The sequence below is a fragment of the Gymnodraco acuticeps genome, unplaced genomic scaffold (genome assembly GCF_902827175.1).
Source record: "Gymnodraco acuticeps unplaced genomic scaffold, fGymAcu1.1, whole genome shotgun sequence".
Classification (NCBI taxonomy): Eukaryota; Metazoa; Chordata; class Actinopteri; order Perciformes; family Bathydraconidae; genus Gymnodraco; species Gymnodraco acuticeps.
In genome coordinates this window covers 234,645-252,392 of record NW_022989918.1, presented here as the reverse complement: position 1 = coordinate 252,392, position 17,748 = coordinate 234,645, and the positions used below count along the sequence as shown (strand labels likewise).

The following is a 17,748-nucleotide window of genomic DNA, read 5'->3' as shown; positions in this document are numbered from 1 at the left end:
GGTTATAAACAAACTACATCACAGTCAGGTGACTTTGCATCACCACTGCTAAACTAATGGCGAATAATGTTTGTAAACCTTAACCCTAACCCTTGTCTCTTAGTAGCAACTGTAGCAACAGACAGGCATCAACTACAGACATGACAGACAGGGGGTGAACACCTTTCAAATTAAAACAGGAAACCGACAGACTGTGATAATTCCAAATAAAACAGAAAATAAACAGATCCTAACACTATCCCATTAGAGCCACAGCAATGTCTTCATGTAGACAGCTTTAGACAATATTGTGTGTCCAAAAGGTGTGTCATGTAAGATTTCATGTTTAATTAGTACATTAAATGTTGATACTGATTTCATCACATACATCTATTAAAAAAGGTTGATAATAAAAACTTCATTAGGCGACGACAGATGCAAACTTAGAGTCATTTTGACAGTTTGATAAGGCCCCTGAACATAAAGTGAGTTCCCTCAGGTAAGACTGTACTGAAGCAAAAACCCTGGAGAATACTTAAAAGGAGAGATGAAAGCCCTCGAGACACATGCATGGCCAAAAATATTATGGGGAGGGAAATTCAATTCCCCCATTGGATGTAAAAGACAATACCGGTTTAAGTAATTTGGAGCTTTTGGTCACTCTACCATACACCTAGTTTCAGGAGCGTTAGAACAAGGTTTGTAAAAACCTACAATGTTGTTTTTGAGCTATAAATAACAATATTTGCAAAGAAAATATTAGAGAATATAGATTTATTCAATTGACAAGCTCCTATATTGGATTGATTATAATTACTTAAAAGTATCTATATCACTGTGTAGCTGTGTATCTTTCAATTGAAACTCAATGTTAAATTACTCGGGCTTAGGGCAAAACAATGGGATCTAAACATCCATAAAATCAATACTTTTATATTAACAATGGATCAAATGACTGTGTTGTGTGAAACATAGTAGAATGCATAGAGAATTATCATAAACTTTTCACATTTTCTCCAAAGTTACTTTTTCTTCTTGTGCTATTATTCCAAATTCAAATTGTCTGACAATATGTGTTATTAGCCTTTAAAAAAGAACTCAAACGTTGTGATGGTTCTGATATGCTAATGTTAGCATGCTAACAAACTTAACATTGTCATTGTGAGCAGATTAACATGTCAACGTTAGCATCTAGCTCAAAGCACTTCTGTGCTAAAGGACAGCTTCACAGAGCTATAGCTAGCTTAATTGTTGACTTTGACTTGTAGAAATATCATCAACACTTTTCTGATAAACAAACACAATTACATTTCAGCCCTTGCTAAACAGGTTTAAAATAGTACTAAGCATATTGCTGTCGCTCAGCAGCTTTGTGTCATTGCAGTTTTGGCAATTTGTGGGCGGCTCCCAAAAAGCACCCACACAGTTCCTGTCACCCCTTGTAACGTGAGTGAACACATTTCCCTGCATATCCGTCAGTTAAAGTATGTGTTAATTTTGTCATTCAGTAAAGTTTTGCCTGCAAATAAGTATGGAGCGACAGCAACTTGTGTAAAAAAGGGCAGGAGGGACACGGTTCATCTTCACACACTGCTTAAATTGTGGTCACAAAGTGTGTAAAAATCAGCAAACTTTTTCTACTTAAGGTTAATTTACAGTGGCTTTGTAATAAAAAGTGCTATTCACATTATTGCTGACTGAAAATGTGTACTACAAGCAAGCCATATAATTATGGATGAAAGTGTTTGGGGATAATTGTATATCCCTCTCAGATCATGTCTGAACACAGTGGCCTTACATCAAGAGGACTTTGTTTTTAACCCGTCGATCTCAGTTTGGGCCTTTCTATGTGGACTTGCTTGTTCTCACTGTGCTTGTGTGGGTTTCCTCCTACAGTCCAGATTCATGTAGGTTTAGGTGAACTGGGAACTCTCCGTGTGTAGGTGTGGATGTGCTGGTCTGTTTCTGTTTCCCAGTGTTGGACCACAGGCAAATCCGCGGTAGAACAGGAATGGACATTGATTCTGATCATATCTTGTTTTCATGACCCACCCTTAACGAGACACATCCAGAAGTAGTAAGCCTGGCTTCATGTTAGCAGTAAATATTCATTAAGTTGCTATGGAGATCTATAATTAGCACCTTCAATTTCATTAGACCCTTTCACTTACTGTCACAACAGATGACTCAATCCCCAAAAGCACTTAAAGCAATAATTGAGTTACATCTATAAACCAGCTGTGTATTTTGTGAAAAAGTCGCTTTTAAGGCAGCAATTTTATTTTATAACACTTTATATGTTATTTACTTGATCTAAAATATTAAGATCCTGGTCTAAAAGTACAAAGTGTAAAAACGAATATTGTTGATGGAGGAAAAGTGAAACGTAATCTTCCTATCTATAAATGTATGACTCGCTGTTGTGCATTGGTGTTTCAGAGTGAAGCCTCTTACATCAAACCTTCGGCTGAGTACGGAGCATGTCCTGCAGAGAGCACAATGAGAACAGTAGAGTTTTATTTGAGAATGTCATCCTGTTACAAATGAAATAAATGTTTAATAGGGACCGTAAAATGCCACAGCAGTAGTGTACAGCCATTTAATACAACAGTTGTACTCAGTGGCGGTTCCAGACAATTTTTACTGGGGAGGGCTGGGTGCACTAGAGTTACATAATGTATAATATAATAATATATAATATAATACTAATTTCTGGTCTAGTAAAAGGTCAAAGTGCACAGAAACCCCCTCATTGAATACCATTATTGGTGTTTGTTTAAGTAACAGCATTTGTGTCAATTACAAAACTCCTGTCAACTTTGCCCACCCAGAAATGCCCATGAACCTAAATGCAGTTTGGGGTAATACAATATTTAGTATTTGCTGGCAATTGTATGAGTAACATAATATGAGGTATATGTAAGTTTAAGTAACTTATTTATTAAATTCCATTATTGAAATAAAAAATAAATAATCCCCCCCCCCCAGCATGGTTTTACTCCAAAACGCACATCAGCGAAAATCGACATTGTATGTAAAAAATATGCTGTGTTGTCAGCAATTATTGCAGAAGTCTGTAAATTCAAGAAGAAAAATTAAAACAAGAGACCTAAAATACACTTAAAGAAAAATCTATAAAAATTAATGAATGAAAATGAATATGATTGGAATCTATTCACTAACTTGAACAACAAGAAGTATTCAGATCCAGACACACAGAGTCCACTGTAGACATAATATAGAATGTGAGGAAGGAAGCAGAGAGTGCATTGTCAGCACCAGGGGCCCCTCAGATGCTCGGCCTGAGGGCCACCCATCTGTCAGAGGTGAAAGGGAAACCCCCGGCAGCTACGCACTGACCCCTGACCCCCCAATCTGCTTCTCCTTTCATCTTCACTAGTGAAATATGGTGATAATGATGTATCATTTCCTCTTCACTTCAAACAGAACCAACCATTCAGTATCAGTTCATATTCAACCACTATATAAAACCCTGAATCCATTTTCTCGACAGTTGGATTTCAAACAGCTGTAGCAGCTTTACTGGATGGTTTTACGTTGTTCATTTTTCAGCTACATATTCAAAAATATTTGAATGCCATTTGGTCAAAAGTCAGGTCATGGAAAATAAGTATTTTGTTTATAATAAAGGCGATTTTAATTTTGATTGAATATTTTCTCCTTTAATTGTTTCAAATCATAGTCCTGAAGTCATGTTTTCAGATGCTGATTTGTGTCTGCTGCTTCATTCAACCATCATCTTCTACTAATGCTGTAGTTGGCAAGCTAAATGCTAACTATTAGCCCACCTGGAACATGCACAATCAGATGCATTCGGTGCATCAAGGAGAAACGTGCCAACTAGACTTGTTAAGTAATGGAAACTATCACAAAGCATGTTATGACTAACACAGGTGTCATGAGCCTGGATTATTGTTTATCTGTTTCTTGTTTTTTGATTGTCTGCCCTGGCCTTATTAGTTTCACCTGACCTCCTGTACACCGGCACTTAACAATTCCACTATTCCAAGAGGGAGTGTCTCTCCCACACAGTCCCACCTGAAATGCCTCCATTGAACTCCTTTGTTTACTTCAGTAACATATTGAAATCACTATGTAACACTCTATTCTATTCGCTTCTATTGGCTACGATCTCACACATTATACGTAATAGGCAAAGGGGTTGGACATATGTAAGCGGTCGACCAATCACAACAGAGCCGGCCAGCTAACCAATCAGAGCAGACTGGGCTCTGGTGAGGGTGAAAAGAGGTGCTGCAACACAGGCAGTATGAGAAAAATAAAGAGCTTTCTGAACATTAAAGCATGGAGACATGTCACAGTGGAGACACTACATACTGATATACACCTGAACATCAGCAGAATATCCTCTTTAAAGTGTTTTATGTGAAAAATGAATGTTTTTTATACTGTCTTGCATTGCGCTTCACCCCAGCTCCACTTCCAGTGACAAAGGGATGATGGTGAGACGGTTCGGACATAATTGATCACTAACTGTAACGATATCTACCTACAATTCTGCTAAAGAGAAAAGACAAGACCAAAATGTGATTCAAAGAAAAATGTCACTGTTTCAGTATCAAAAAGAGAAGACGTAATATTATGGACATAATAGATTACAGATATCATTTTCCTTTCAAAACAGCAGTTATATATCTGTGCTGTGGCGCCATATCATCAAATCAAATAAAGTGTTATTTATATAGCACATTTAGATCATGACTAGACCTCTACCCCCCTCTCAAACACAACACACACACACACACACACACACACACACACACACACACACACACACACACACACACACACACACGCTGAGTCCTCCTCTGTTATTGTCTCAGTCCTGATGACTAAAAAAACCTCCATCAGTGCTGCTGACATTTTCGGGTACTTTGCCATCGCAGCAGTTCCAGCTGTTGTTACAATTCTTTCTTAGAGGAAGCAATACGATACATTTTACGTCAATAAAATCCTTTTTAATCAACATTGAGAATCAAATCGTTGATTGTATGTTGTAATTTTTCACCCAGAAGTTAAGAGATTTTTTAGTATTCATACCCCGACTTTTGCTGTCTGTGTCAGCGATATATTAAAAGTTGTCAACCAGTCCAACTATGTTAAGTGATGCAACATTCACATAATGTGAGTGTGTGTGTGAGGAGAGAGGTCCCTACTCAGGCCATGGGGCCACTTCTTCAAAGGCTTCACTGCAGTCCACAAGACAAAGGCTGCTCACTCATGGCCATAGCATTGTAATCTGGACACACACACACACACACACACACACACACACACACACACACACACACACACACAGGCGGACATCCTGCTTTAGGACAGGATAGGGAATGTAACCATTTCAATGAGAGGGAAAGTTTTGAGTTTTAGAACTGTTTATTGTAAAATAAGAAACTATTACTTTTCTATTTTTTAAGAATAACTTTCTTCTTGACGCTGGTCTAGAGAAGATTAAATCCTTTCAAATCATTCAAAATGTGTTCGAGATTTTGTTCTTTTGAGGTGATTTACACAGATTTCCAAAGTTTTATTTAAAAACCTCAATAAAGACTTCAATGTTTAAAAAATGACATTCAGAATAAGTACACCTATATTTCTTTATTTTCTTACTTTAGTGAAGTGGGTAATGTTGGAGGGTAGCTGGAGCGATATTGAGCCGAGAGGTCTGGAGTGGGTGTTAGGAACAGATCTGTGAGCAGAGCGGAAAATGCACTCCGCTCACACTCTACAACATAGATTTGTTTTCCACATAGATAGTCTTTAAAGTTTCCCAAACACTGCGGCTAAAGCAGCAAATACTACGATTTTCCTGTCGTACAGAAACAGAAGGAAGAAAGCAGCTGTCTGATCTTGTCAACAGTGTTGACGCTGTACAAAGATAGTCTAAATTCCTTTTTGCCTTTCTCTGTTTATGTCATTCACAAGTTGTCAGTCTGGAATGCAATAAAGGGATGCTGTCAACATGAACTTCAAGAAATGGCACTTATAATTGACACATGCCTTTTTTTCTTTGGAGTGTACAAGCTTTTTACTGAGAGCAATCATATACAGGGCATCATAACATTTCTGAAAGCACATGTTTCAGTCGGTGTACTCTGGCCTGCTAAGGAATACTTGTAGAAATAAAATGTTTCTCAAAGATAAATTCTGCATCATAATACATGTAATTATTAAAAGGCAAAGCAAGCGTTCATTTGAGACGGCTAGATTAGTTCACTTAATATCTCCCTGCTGTAAAACTTCCTGGGATTTCAATTTCTGTCCCTTGGAACACAACATAATGAAAGTGTCGCTGATTGCCAGCATATTTCCTGAACCACCAATAAACTAAATGTGAAGTTCATAATGCAGTATATTGGCATTGTTACTTATTTCCTTATAACCGGATTATGATTACATTTTGATACTGTTTTCTTTTTTTTGGGCCACCAGTGCCTTTATTTAAGTGACAGTGTTGAAAAGGAGAGACACACAGGAAATGGTCTGAGGCCGGATTCGGACCCCAGTCCTCCGCACGGGGTCCTAGCCCCAGTTCGTCTAGGAAAAGGTACATTTGCAGTTAATTATACAATTATTTGTAAGATAATATAAGATAAGATGGACCTTTATTGATCCCCGATGTGGTGTGTCGTCAATTGTGTTAGTTGTGTTTGTTTTATGTCTGTTATTTCATGTTTAGTCAGGTTTCTATGTAGAGTCAGGTTTTCTTGTTACTTCACGTCTTGTCTGTCTATTTTATGTCTGTCATCTCTAGTCAAGTCCCCATGTTTCATGTCATGTCTCGTTTTCCCATTTCCTGTTTTATTTTGTACTTCCTCTTGTCTTTCTCTTCAGGTCCTGTTACTTCCTCACTTTGGGTGTTTTTCCGCCATCGTCAGCGTCTGCCCTGATTGTTTCCACCTGTTCCCAATTCCCTCATGTTTAAATAGTCCTTGTCTCCCTTTGTCTTGTGCCAGTTGGTCTTGTTTCAGTGTGCTTCTATGTCCAGAGACCCAGTGTTAAACCAGAGAGGAGAGTTACCTGAGAGGAGAGTTTTGTTTGTTTGAAATCAAGAAGTTTTGTTTTGTCCTCGCAAGAGTGATTTTTTGTTAAAACTTTGTTTTATTTTTTCTCATTAAAATATGACTCGTCGCATTTGAGTCCAGTATTTTTGTACCCCGTTCTAACACCCGAAGGGGAAATTCAGTTTCCCACTCTGTCTGTTGTACACATGCATTTTGTTGTTGTAATACATACAAATACAGGCATTTTTCTTACAAATACACACACAGTTATATATACAAACATGCACATGCACAATGAGAGGATCCAGAGTGGAGGCAGTCTAGCCAGTGAGCAGTTGGGGGTTAGGTGCCTTGCTCAATGGCACCTCAGCAGTGGCCCAGGAGGTGAACTGGCTCCTCTCCAGTTCAATCAGGAGAGACGTTGATGTATGAAATACATATTTATTACTGGGACACGTCATATAAATGAAATAATGATTGCCAGAATTAAGACAGGAGAATGGAATGGTGTTTGGCGATTAGGCCCCGGTTTGCAGGATAATCATTCAGGAGGGGAAGAACCGCTCCGAAGAAACCCCCCGGGGTCTAGACACTGGTGGTGGTGATAAGTAGGCGGGACCGGTCTGAAGGGAGAAGGTTTAGCTTGGCCCTGTAGGAGACGGGAGGCGAGACGGGTGGAGGAGGGTTGCGTATTGTCACCTGAAATGACAGCTGACAAGAGGGAAGAGCAGATTTAAAGGGATTAGCGGGTGCAACGATAGGCTTGTGAGAATGGAGAGAGGAGTGATTGGTTAGCTGGGGAGTGACGCCCCCGATCACTTAATGAGGGAGGAGAGGGTAAAGAAGTGACGTGTAATATGAATGGAGAGCTTGGTCTTCCTGCTTGAACTTGCGCTAAGCTTCATTACAAATCCACACTCCGTACTCCATGGTCCGATCGGGATGTAAACCGGCGACCCTTCGGTCCAAAGTCCTTGCCCCTACAGACTGAACCACTGCCGCCCATACAGAAGTCTGACTCAGTTAAGATAAATGTATAATAATTATTTTAATGGTTGATTGCAGTTATTACAAGTCATTCTGGGTAAAAGCATCAGCTAAATGAAATGTAATCTGATGTTATATGCAACTTCTACACAGTTTAGTTGAATACTCGATTCTGATTGGTCAATTTGGACATTTCAAGGGTTGTTAATTCTCGCTAATAGACCGCTGCTAAGGAGAACAGACTGTTTCTAAGGAGAATCAAGCGTCAATGTGCATTCATATCAATCCGCAACAAGAAGAAGGGTCAATTGAACGTCAGCTGTGATCAACAAATATACATTTTCGTCCATCAAAAAACTATGGTGGCCCTGAAGTGCAAGTCAAAACAACATTTCAGTAAACACTACAGCATTTCAGAAAACACTACAACATTTCAGAAAACACTACAACATTTCAGAAAACGCTACAGCATTTCAGAAAACACTACAGCATTTCACAAAACGCTACAGCATTTCAGAAAACGCTACAGCATTTAAACTTTTACGGAAAGGGTATTCCTTTAGGGAGAACACTTCTTCTTGTTTGTGATTGGATAGAGCCAGCCAGAGAAGCACTGCTGTGATTGGTTGTTTTTGCTGCCAATCAAGAAATTACGCTTCGTGATCGGTCAGCACCCGACAGCTCAACATGTCCCAACACACCAGCCATTAGCTGTTAGCACACAGAGCTAACAGCTCCTCATATCTGTTCAGAAACTGGACAAAAGTTAAATATGAACAAACCACAAATGGTCTATGTCATGGCGACTACAGTCACTGCTTTATATATGTCTGTATGCCGTTGCTGTGAGTGTGGACGGAGCAGCTACAGGTTGGTTTAGCCCAGTGGTTCTCAAAGTGGGGGGCGCAGAGGCATGACAGGGGGGGCGCGAGAGACCAGGAGGAGAAATGGTTATTAAAAAAATAAATACAAATAAAAATCATATTTTTAAAGATGATTGATTCGAAAATACGTCTGGGTCTCTGTGTTTCATTAAAGCTCCGTGTGTGTGTGGAACGAGCGAGAGATGATGTTAGCTTCTGGTGCTAGCGAGCTACGCTAACGGATATAAGGAGTTTTTTCAACAACACAGTGGAGGAGAGTGTTATCAGTGTTATCTCAGTGGGTCTCAAACGTTTTGGTCACCATTAATGTAAACAATTATTTCCGAGGCACACGTTTATATGATCATTATAGTTATAAAAAAATAAGAGAATAAATAAAAAACAGGTATGAAATACTATATGACATTAAAAAATGAATAAAGTTTAAAAGGGGAGTGATTTGTAAAATATCCATAAAGAAATAGTAAATCTGTTTACAATTCTGTGTTGAGAGATGTATCCATAGATCTCTTCATTTTGCTCTCAAAGTGCACCAGATTGATGCTTTTAACTTCAATATTTAAAAATCTTCCTGGGGGAGCTTGCCCCCGGACCCCCCTATGTGAGGTCCACACACCACCTGTAAAAATAGCACTTGACCCCTGCTTACACCTATATGCCGTGAGCTGATTATCGAGCCTTCATTGTAACTGTCACACTGTGTATATGCGTGGGGAGTGTTGCACATTCAACTGTAGCTCCCGGTACATTAATGGGAAACGCTAAATGTTTGAGCACCCTCTATGAAACGTCAAGCTACCCCACAGTACCCCCAAAATAAATCTCTGGCGCCGCCACTGAGCCTGACTATTTGTGTTGGGGGGGCCCGACTTTTTTTTTTCTCCAAGGGGGGGCCTGACAGAAAAAGTTTGAGAACCACTGGTTTAGCCTGATCGATCCGATCTCCATTCAGAAAACACGCATTTTAAAAGGTTTTTCGCCTGCCGTCTGTCTGCACACCTGTCACAGCATTAATTCATGGTTTTTACTCACCGGTATCAGTATGTACAGATGGAGCGCTCCATTTCAGACGCCTACCCGTGCGGGTCCGTGATCGGCACGGGGTGGGCCCCTGCTGAAAAGGAAAACCCCCCCGCAGGACTTGAAACGCCCCCTTGATAAATACATTTAATTATAATGAAACCAGCTGCAATGGATAATGGATCCACCAGGGGGAGCCGTGATTAAAAAGCTGCCACACTGGAACTCATGTGAAATAAACAGCTGATCTACAGGTATCTGATATAGCGGATATTTGTTAAGATCCATATGTCACGGATAGGATCATATTCTGTGCTAAATAAGAGACATGTAATCATTTACTAAACATCCCCATGTTTTTATTTAACAAAATAATGTTTAATTCACGTTGGCGTAAGTACAAAACCATCGCTATGTTTTTAGATTAGGAAATGCATCCAGGCTCAAACAAACGATTTTCAATCATCATCCTCACGATCATTTAATGTATCATATGTTCGCGAGTTGAAATTAATGCACTAATACATGTAGTTTAATCCACGTGAGTTTACAACAACAAAAATAATCGCTTTGTTTTTATATCACATCCGACCGGAGGAAAATGCAGCACGGGTCTCACTACCGATCACCCTAATCCCACGGGCAAACAATAATATGTAGGCTACAGTGTTAATAGTTTACTGTATTATTAGTGTCTAATATTACTGGGGATTTCGGAATGGTACTGGATTTTGATTTATTGTATCGGCTTCATATCGCAATATATTCCCGAAGTCTGAAATGCAAAAATGTCCCACATTAGGGCAATTCACCCTACATTTAATCATTCATACAAAATCATATTTCGTTTCTTTTGAACGAAATAAATGTGGTTTAATCCACATAATTTACTGTGTTAATTATTTTATGTAGTATTGTGCACATTACTTTTCACTGCTTGTTGCACCCCTGGTTAGAAGCTAAACTGCAATATGTGCAATAACAATAAAGTTGAATCTAATCTTGAGCAGGAACAAATGTATTTAGGCTACTTAGTACATATCTGACATAAACGATTAAACACATTTGTGCATTCTTTAAACCGAGTCAAGCCGAGTCCGGAGGTGGCGGCACATTAAAGTGTGCACCTGATTGTTTAACTTGATCTTAATCTTTCAAACAAAATCATATTTCGTTTATTTTTAACGAAATAAATGTGGTTTAATCCACATAATTTAGGCCTACTGTGTTAATTGTTTAGTATTGTTTAACCCTCTGGAGTCTAAGGGTATTTTCTCGATTTTTAGATGTTTTCTTAAATCACCTTTTAAATGTATTTCTTCTAACATGGCACCCATGTGTTACATATCAAAATGTTCAGGACAATCTCTAGTATTGCTATATATGTAAATTACTCACCTTAGAGCACTGTTTGATGAGATAAGTAGCTCAAAAGCTTAAAATTTGACATCCGATTTTCGGAAAATCTTCAAAACTCTTGTGAAAACACAAATTTACTCATGTGATCGAATTGTTTTGGTGTTTTAGATTTGGTTACCAAAGTCTTAGGATTACAAAAGTAGTGAAATATTTGAATTACACTGTATATAAATGTGTTATTCATGTCTAAAATGAAATTTTATAAATTCGCATTCTGAGTAAAACAGCTGTCAATCACTCTACTTTCACCACAGCAGGGACTGAGATATATCAGGACTGAATAATGACTTCATATTACATAACAAGGTTCAAGTGATGTGTAAAAAAAAAAAGAATTGAGCATTAGAACTTTTTTTTTCAACCAACAATTTATTATAATACCAACAATGTATATAAATATAACTGCAAAATCTCACTATTTACAATATTGAACATCAGAACTTTTTTTCCTTCAACCAACTATTCATTATACATACAAATAAAAACAGCAAATACACACTTGTTACAATATTGAACACCAGAGCTTTTTTTCAACTATTTGTAAAAAACACTTTCACTCACCACTCGACCCAACCATGGATAAGCGGTAGAAGATGATGGACTTTCACTCAGATTAAGTCCTCATGCCATGCCTCAAAGCAGTTGCGTTCCAGTGAGACACACAGGGCAACATCACACTGCTTGCACTTCCAAGGTGTGTCCTTTCTCTTGCCTTGGAAGTAGCAATGTTCGCATTTCCTGCGACCTGTGGTGGCCCTGTCGCTTGCTGCCTGGACATCAGCAATGGGCACAGGAAGATGAGCTGCAGGTGCCCGGACAGGAGGTGTATGGACAGGCTTGCCACAGAGCTCAGCACTCAGCTCCTCCATGAATGCTCTGTGTGTCATGGGCTTCTTCTGTTGTGACAGACAGACTTCTTTGTACATAATGTAGCTGTTTGTAGTGGCAATGTCCAGGAAATGATAAAACAGGCTCCTGTACCAGCGCATGGTCTTGTGCTTTGAAGAGTAGTACTGTATGAGCTGATCTGACAGATCAACTCCACCCATGTGTGCGTTGTACTCAGCAACAGGTGTGGGACAGGGGGTCTCTACTCGGATCCAGGAGCCATCTCTCTGCTTCTGCCTTCTCTGCACGGTGTTGCCAGAGTATGCTTCATGGATGGTGGAGCAGACAGCTACGTCCCTGTTGTCCATCCACTTCACAAATACCAGTGGGCCCTCCCTGATCCGTCTTATGGAGCCTCTTTTGGATTTTTTTGTCAGGGCGTTAGTCTGTGGCCTTGGGCAGTCCTTGCGGTTCTCTCTGTAGGTCCCACAGGCAGCGAACTTTAGGGCATGGAGAGCCTTGAACAGCTTCGGGCTGGTGTAAAAATTATCCATGTAAATATGGTAACCTGTTCCGAGGTAACCTGCCTGCACCAGAGACATTACCACATCATACGACAGGCCATGTCCGGAGAGGATGTCGCTTTTACCAGTGTAAACAGAAAATTCTATTGTGTAGCCATTCCTCGAATCAGCTATGACGAACAGCTTGAATCCCCACTTGGTTGGTTTGGCCTTCATGTACTGGGTCATTCCAGTCTTAGCCTTGGATGCAACCATCCTCTCATCCACAGCCAGGTATTTATGGGGATGGTAAAAGGCCTTACACGCAGTCTTGATGGTGTCCATGAGGGGTCTCAATCTGAACAGTCGGTCATGGTGGGGTGTGCCCTTTTTGCTGTCGTTCTGGAAATCCTCATCAGGGTCGCTGAGATGCAAGTTCCAGGATATTGTCCTGTATCTGTCACGTGACATGACCTGTGCTGGCAGAGGCACTGACACAAAATGATCCTTCCTCCAGTAGTCCAATACATTGTCCAGTTTCAGCAGGGCCATGTACAGTAGTTACTTCGGCATCATTTTGAAATGTGTATTACAATTAAATCACAGTAAAAATATGTTCATTTTGTTGTAGTTGGTATCTATCATAGTATTTGCATGGATATAAGCCCCGCCACCTCTCCAGCACGTCTTGTTTGAATGACAGGAGTAAACACAGCTGACAGCCGCGGTGAAACTCGAGCGATTAGAGCGATGCGAATATTCGGGGCTTATCGCCATGTAAATACTATGGTAGACTACAACAAAATGAACATATATTTACCGTGATTTAATTGTAATACACATTTCAAAATGTTGCCGAAGTAAAAAAATACTGACACCGGTAGGTAAAAACCATGAAATGTGTGTTTTCTGAATGGAGATCGGATCGATCAGGCTAAACTAACCTGTAGCTGCTCCGTCCACATTCACACCAACGTCCTAAAGACAGAAATAAAGCAGCGACTGTATTCGCCATGACATAGACAGTCTGTGGTTTGTTCATGTTTAACTTTTGTCCAGTTCCTGAACAGATATGAGGAGCTGTGAGCTCTGTGTGCTAAAGGCTGATGTTTTGGTACATGTTGAGCTGGCTCTGTCCAATCACAAACAAGAATCTTCTCCCTAAAGGAATACCCTTTCCGTAAAAGTTGAAATGTTGAAGTGTTTTCTGAAAGGCTTTAGTGTTTTCTGCTGTGGCGTTTTCTGAAATGTTGTTTTGATTTGCACTTCAAGGCCACCATAGAAACACCATGGTATCCTTTTGAATATGATTGATAAACTGTCCCCAGTAAAGAAAAGAAAATGCAAGAGAAGTTAAGAGGTTAAAAGTCAGCGAAATCAGCAGAACAAATCAGACAGGAAGTACAATCTAACAGGAACACAGTCTGTGCTCTGCAGTGTTTAAAGACTGGTTGATGGAAAATAAAATGGACAGACTTGGACAGTTGCTGCCGTTTCAGCCATTGGTACGCAGTGGAATGGACTATTTTTAAATACAATTAAATCATTTTAATATATAAAATATTGTGATTCAAGTTGTTGGAGGACTGTGTTATTTTGTAATTAATGACCGCCTCGTTGGCCATTATCCCTTACTTGTTACAGTTTTGAAGGATCGGCACCCCTCTAAAAATCAAATCAAATACCATAACAAGTCCAAAACCAACAATGTGATAGTTCATCTCTCAATACTCTCTGACTTCACCAAACAAACAACTTTATAAAACAGGTCACATATATATAACTTCACATTGAAAAAGGCTCAGTAAATCTAGACACTGCAGTTTCTTTGCAAATGTTACTGAAACAGAGGGAAATAGGGCATTTGATTGGCAGTATTTTTAGCAGCAGATTATTACCCATAGTGCTCTATACTGAGTATTTCTGGCAGCATGGCTGTAAATGTGGGATTGAGTCAAAATAAACCACATTGAGACAGAGACTGAAAAATAATTCAAGGTACGGTAGTTTGACGTTGAGGCCATTAGATTATCTTTTGGACAGACATTACACTCTTAACTGAGAAATCTGGTCCTTCAAATACAATCTTCCAAAATAAATGTTTTTAAGGTCCTACTTTACATTTGAAAGGGGGTGAGGCCTATGGACACATGGCCTTTTCTACTTCAATGCAAGCTAGTAGAAAGAGATGAGGATGTGTTGTCTATTACTTTAGATCAGTGGTTTTCAAAGTGGGGGGCGCAGAGGCATGACAGGAGGGGCGCGAGAGACCAGGAGGAAAAATGGTTATTAAAAAATCCTAATTTCAAATATTATTGATTCGAAAATAATATGATACAGTACTATTACGTCTGGGTCTCTGTGTTTCATTAAAGCTCGGCTCTGTGTGTGTGTGGAACGAGCCATTTTGTGTGCGTGCGTGAGCGAGAGAGAGAGAGCGCACCGGTACCGGAGATCGTTGTTGTTAGCTTCTGGTGAGCTACGCTAACGGATATAAGGAGTTTTTTCAACAACAAAGTGGAGGAGAGTCCTCTCCTGTCAGACTGAGGGACTCAGTGACCTAAGATAGTTAACTTTAGTCTAAGTTATCTCAGTGGGTCTCAAACGTTTTGATGTAAACAATTATTTCCGAGGCACACGTTTATATGATCATTATAGTTATAAAAAAATAAGAGAATAAATGAAAAACAGGTATGAAATACTATATGGCAGTAAAAAAAGAATAAAGTTTAAAAGGGTGATTTGTAAAATATCCATAAAGAGAGGTATCCATAGATCTCTTCATTTTGCTCTCAAAGTGCACCAGATTGATGCATTTAACTTCAATATTTAAAAATAAATCTTCCCGGGGGAGCTTGCCCCCGGACCCCCCTATGTGAGGTCCACTCCCCACTTATAAAAATAGAACTTTACCCCTGCTTACACCTATATGCCGTGAGCTGATTATCGAGCCTTCATTGTAACAGTCGCGGGTACACTGTGTATTTGCGTGGGGAATGTTGCAGTAGAAAATTCCACTGTAGCGCCCGGTACATTAATGGGAAACCCTAAATGTTTGAGCACCCTCTATGAAACGTCAAGCTACCCCACAGCACCCCCAAAATAAATCTCTGGCGCCGCCACTGAGCCTGACTATTTGTGTTGGGGGGGCCCAACTTTTCTCCAAAGGGGGGGCCTGACAGAAAAAGTTTGAGAACCACTGCTTTAGATGAAACATGCAGTATGTGCTTAATGAGTTTATTTACCTATGAGCTTGTGACAGAGGCGGCAGGCCTACAGACAAACATTAAGTAAACCATAAAAAATCAAGCCTTTGTTTAGTTTACACCAAAACAAAAACTTTTAGAAATGCTGTGCTGTTTATAAGGTGAAGGCCAGTTTTGGAAGAATTTTAAAATGCTTTACCAGAATAAATAGCACTCTGTCGAAGCGTTTTCTCTCAGCAGTAAAGTGGTTGTAAATCTGCCTGCCACCATGGAAGAATTTATCACAGCACAACAAGGTGATATCAACCTTTAAAATGTCAAATCACTGTTCTTATCCAGGAGGAGGCCAAGGAGAAGAAAAAGAGCTACGTTCATGATGATGGCCCGTCGCTGGATGTCTCACAGGATGTGGACTGGAGTGTGACTGACCAGGTTGTTGTTCCTCCAGCCTCTGCTGTCCTTACCTCATGAATATTCTTGGTCAGAACACATGGGGCTCACTAAAACCTGTGACGGAGTCATTAAACATTTCTTCCGGCCGGGAACTCAAATCTATTGTTGTTCTCCATTCTGGTACCTGCCATGTGTGTCAAGTTGTTGGCAAACCAAATTTAGTGATTTACCTCTGCTCCTATCTGCCTCATTCCAGTAATGACAGGGCCATTTGAAAGAGCGATTGTGTGTGACGGTGCCCTGGCAAAATGATAGAGGAAGGGAAGGAGAATGCCTGTCGAATTTGAAGCAATGGCAAGCTTATGCAAGCAGTGTACATACGGTGAGTCAGACTATTAAAACGCCAACAGCTAGGAAAGAAAAATGTCGGATATTAGTTTGACTTGGCCTTGTAAGAAAGTCTACACCCTGTTATTTATTAAAAGTTTTCATAACTGATTTGACAAAAAATGAACCATTGAACTCTTAAAAAAACAGAATTTGATTGGCCTTTTTGTATCAGAAGTCCACATCGTCAAACGCCTATCTGGAGTCGAGAGGTGGTGGAGCCAGTTCCAGAAGCGGGCCCCAAACCTCCCTTTCCCTGGTCCCAGGTCAGCCTGGAGATCTGATCTCTCCACCTGGTCCTGGGTCTGCCCCTCGGTCTCCCAATCTCGTTCTTTCGGTCATGACCCATCCTATATGACCAAAGGTGAGAGAAGGAACAAAGACAGACCAGTACATCGGGATCCCTAACAAATTTAAAGCATCCAGAAGCTCCAGTACATTCAAAACAGCGCTGCTAGGATCCTGATGAGGGTGCGCAAATACGATCATCTCACCCCCATCCTTAAAACTACACTGGCTCCCCGTAGAACTGAGGATTGAATACAAGGTCTCCGTCCTCACCCACCAGTGTATCCATGAAACTGCCCCCCACCCCTACCTCAAGGAAGTCCTCACCCCCATACCTCCTTGCGGACCTCTCGCTCCAGCAATACCAACCTCCTCAAAACCCCAGGACCAAGCTCCGTACTATGGGAGACTGGGCCTTCTGCTCGGCTGCTCCCAGTCTATGGAATGCTCTCCTGAGCACATGAGAGCTCCACATTCTGTGGAGGCTTTTAAAAAAGGCCTCAAAACTCATCTGTCCAATAGAGCCTTTTCCTAGACCTTTTATCTTATTTATTACTACCCTTTTCTTTATTTATTTTTCGGGATCTGAACTCAGATATGAAATGCGTTATAAATTAAACCCATTATTATTATTGTTTAGATAAAGAGCTGTTCCTTCTGGCTCAGCTCTCTCTTCATAAGTTAACTATAGTTTGGTAAAGCAACTGCAATACCTCTCCAGCTGCTCCAATTCCCTAGCCCATCTCACGCTACATTGTCCCCTCACTCAGGAACAACACCCTGAGATACTTGAACTCCTTCACTTAGG

General features: G+C 40.2%; 1 protein-coding gene across 1 annotated transcript; it reads right to left on the bottom strand.

Annotated features, from left to right (window-relative positions):
- Positions 1-11,943: 11,943 nt before the first annotated feature.
- On the bottom strand, positions 11,944-13,218 carry LOC117542272 (piggyBac transposable element-derived protein 4-like). Its single transcript, XM_034209838.1, has one exon. The coding sequence runs from the start codon at positions 13,216-13,218 to the stop codon at positions 11,944-11,946; it is 1,275 nt and encodes a 424-aa protein (XP_034065729.1).
- Between the last annotated feature and the right edge of the window lie 4,530 nt (positions 13,219-17,748).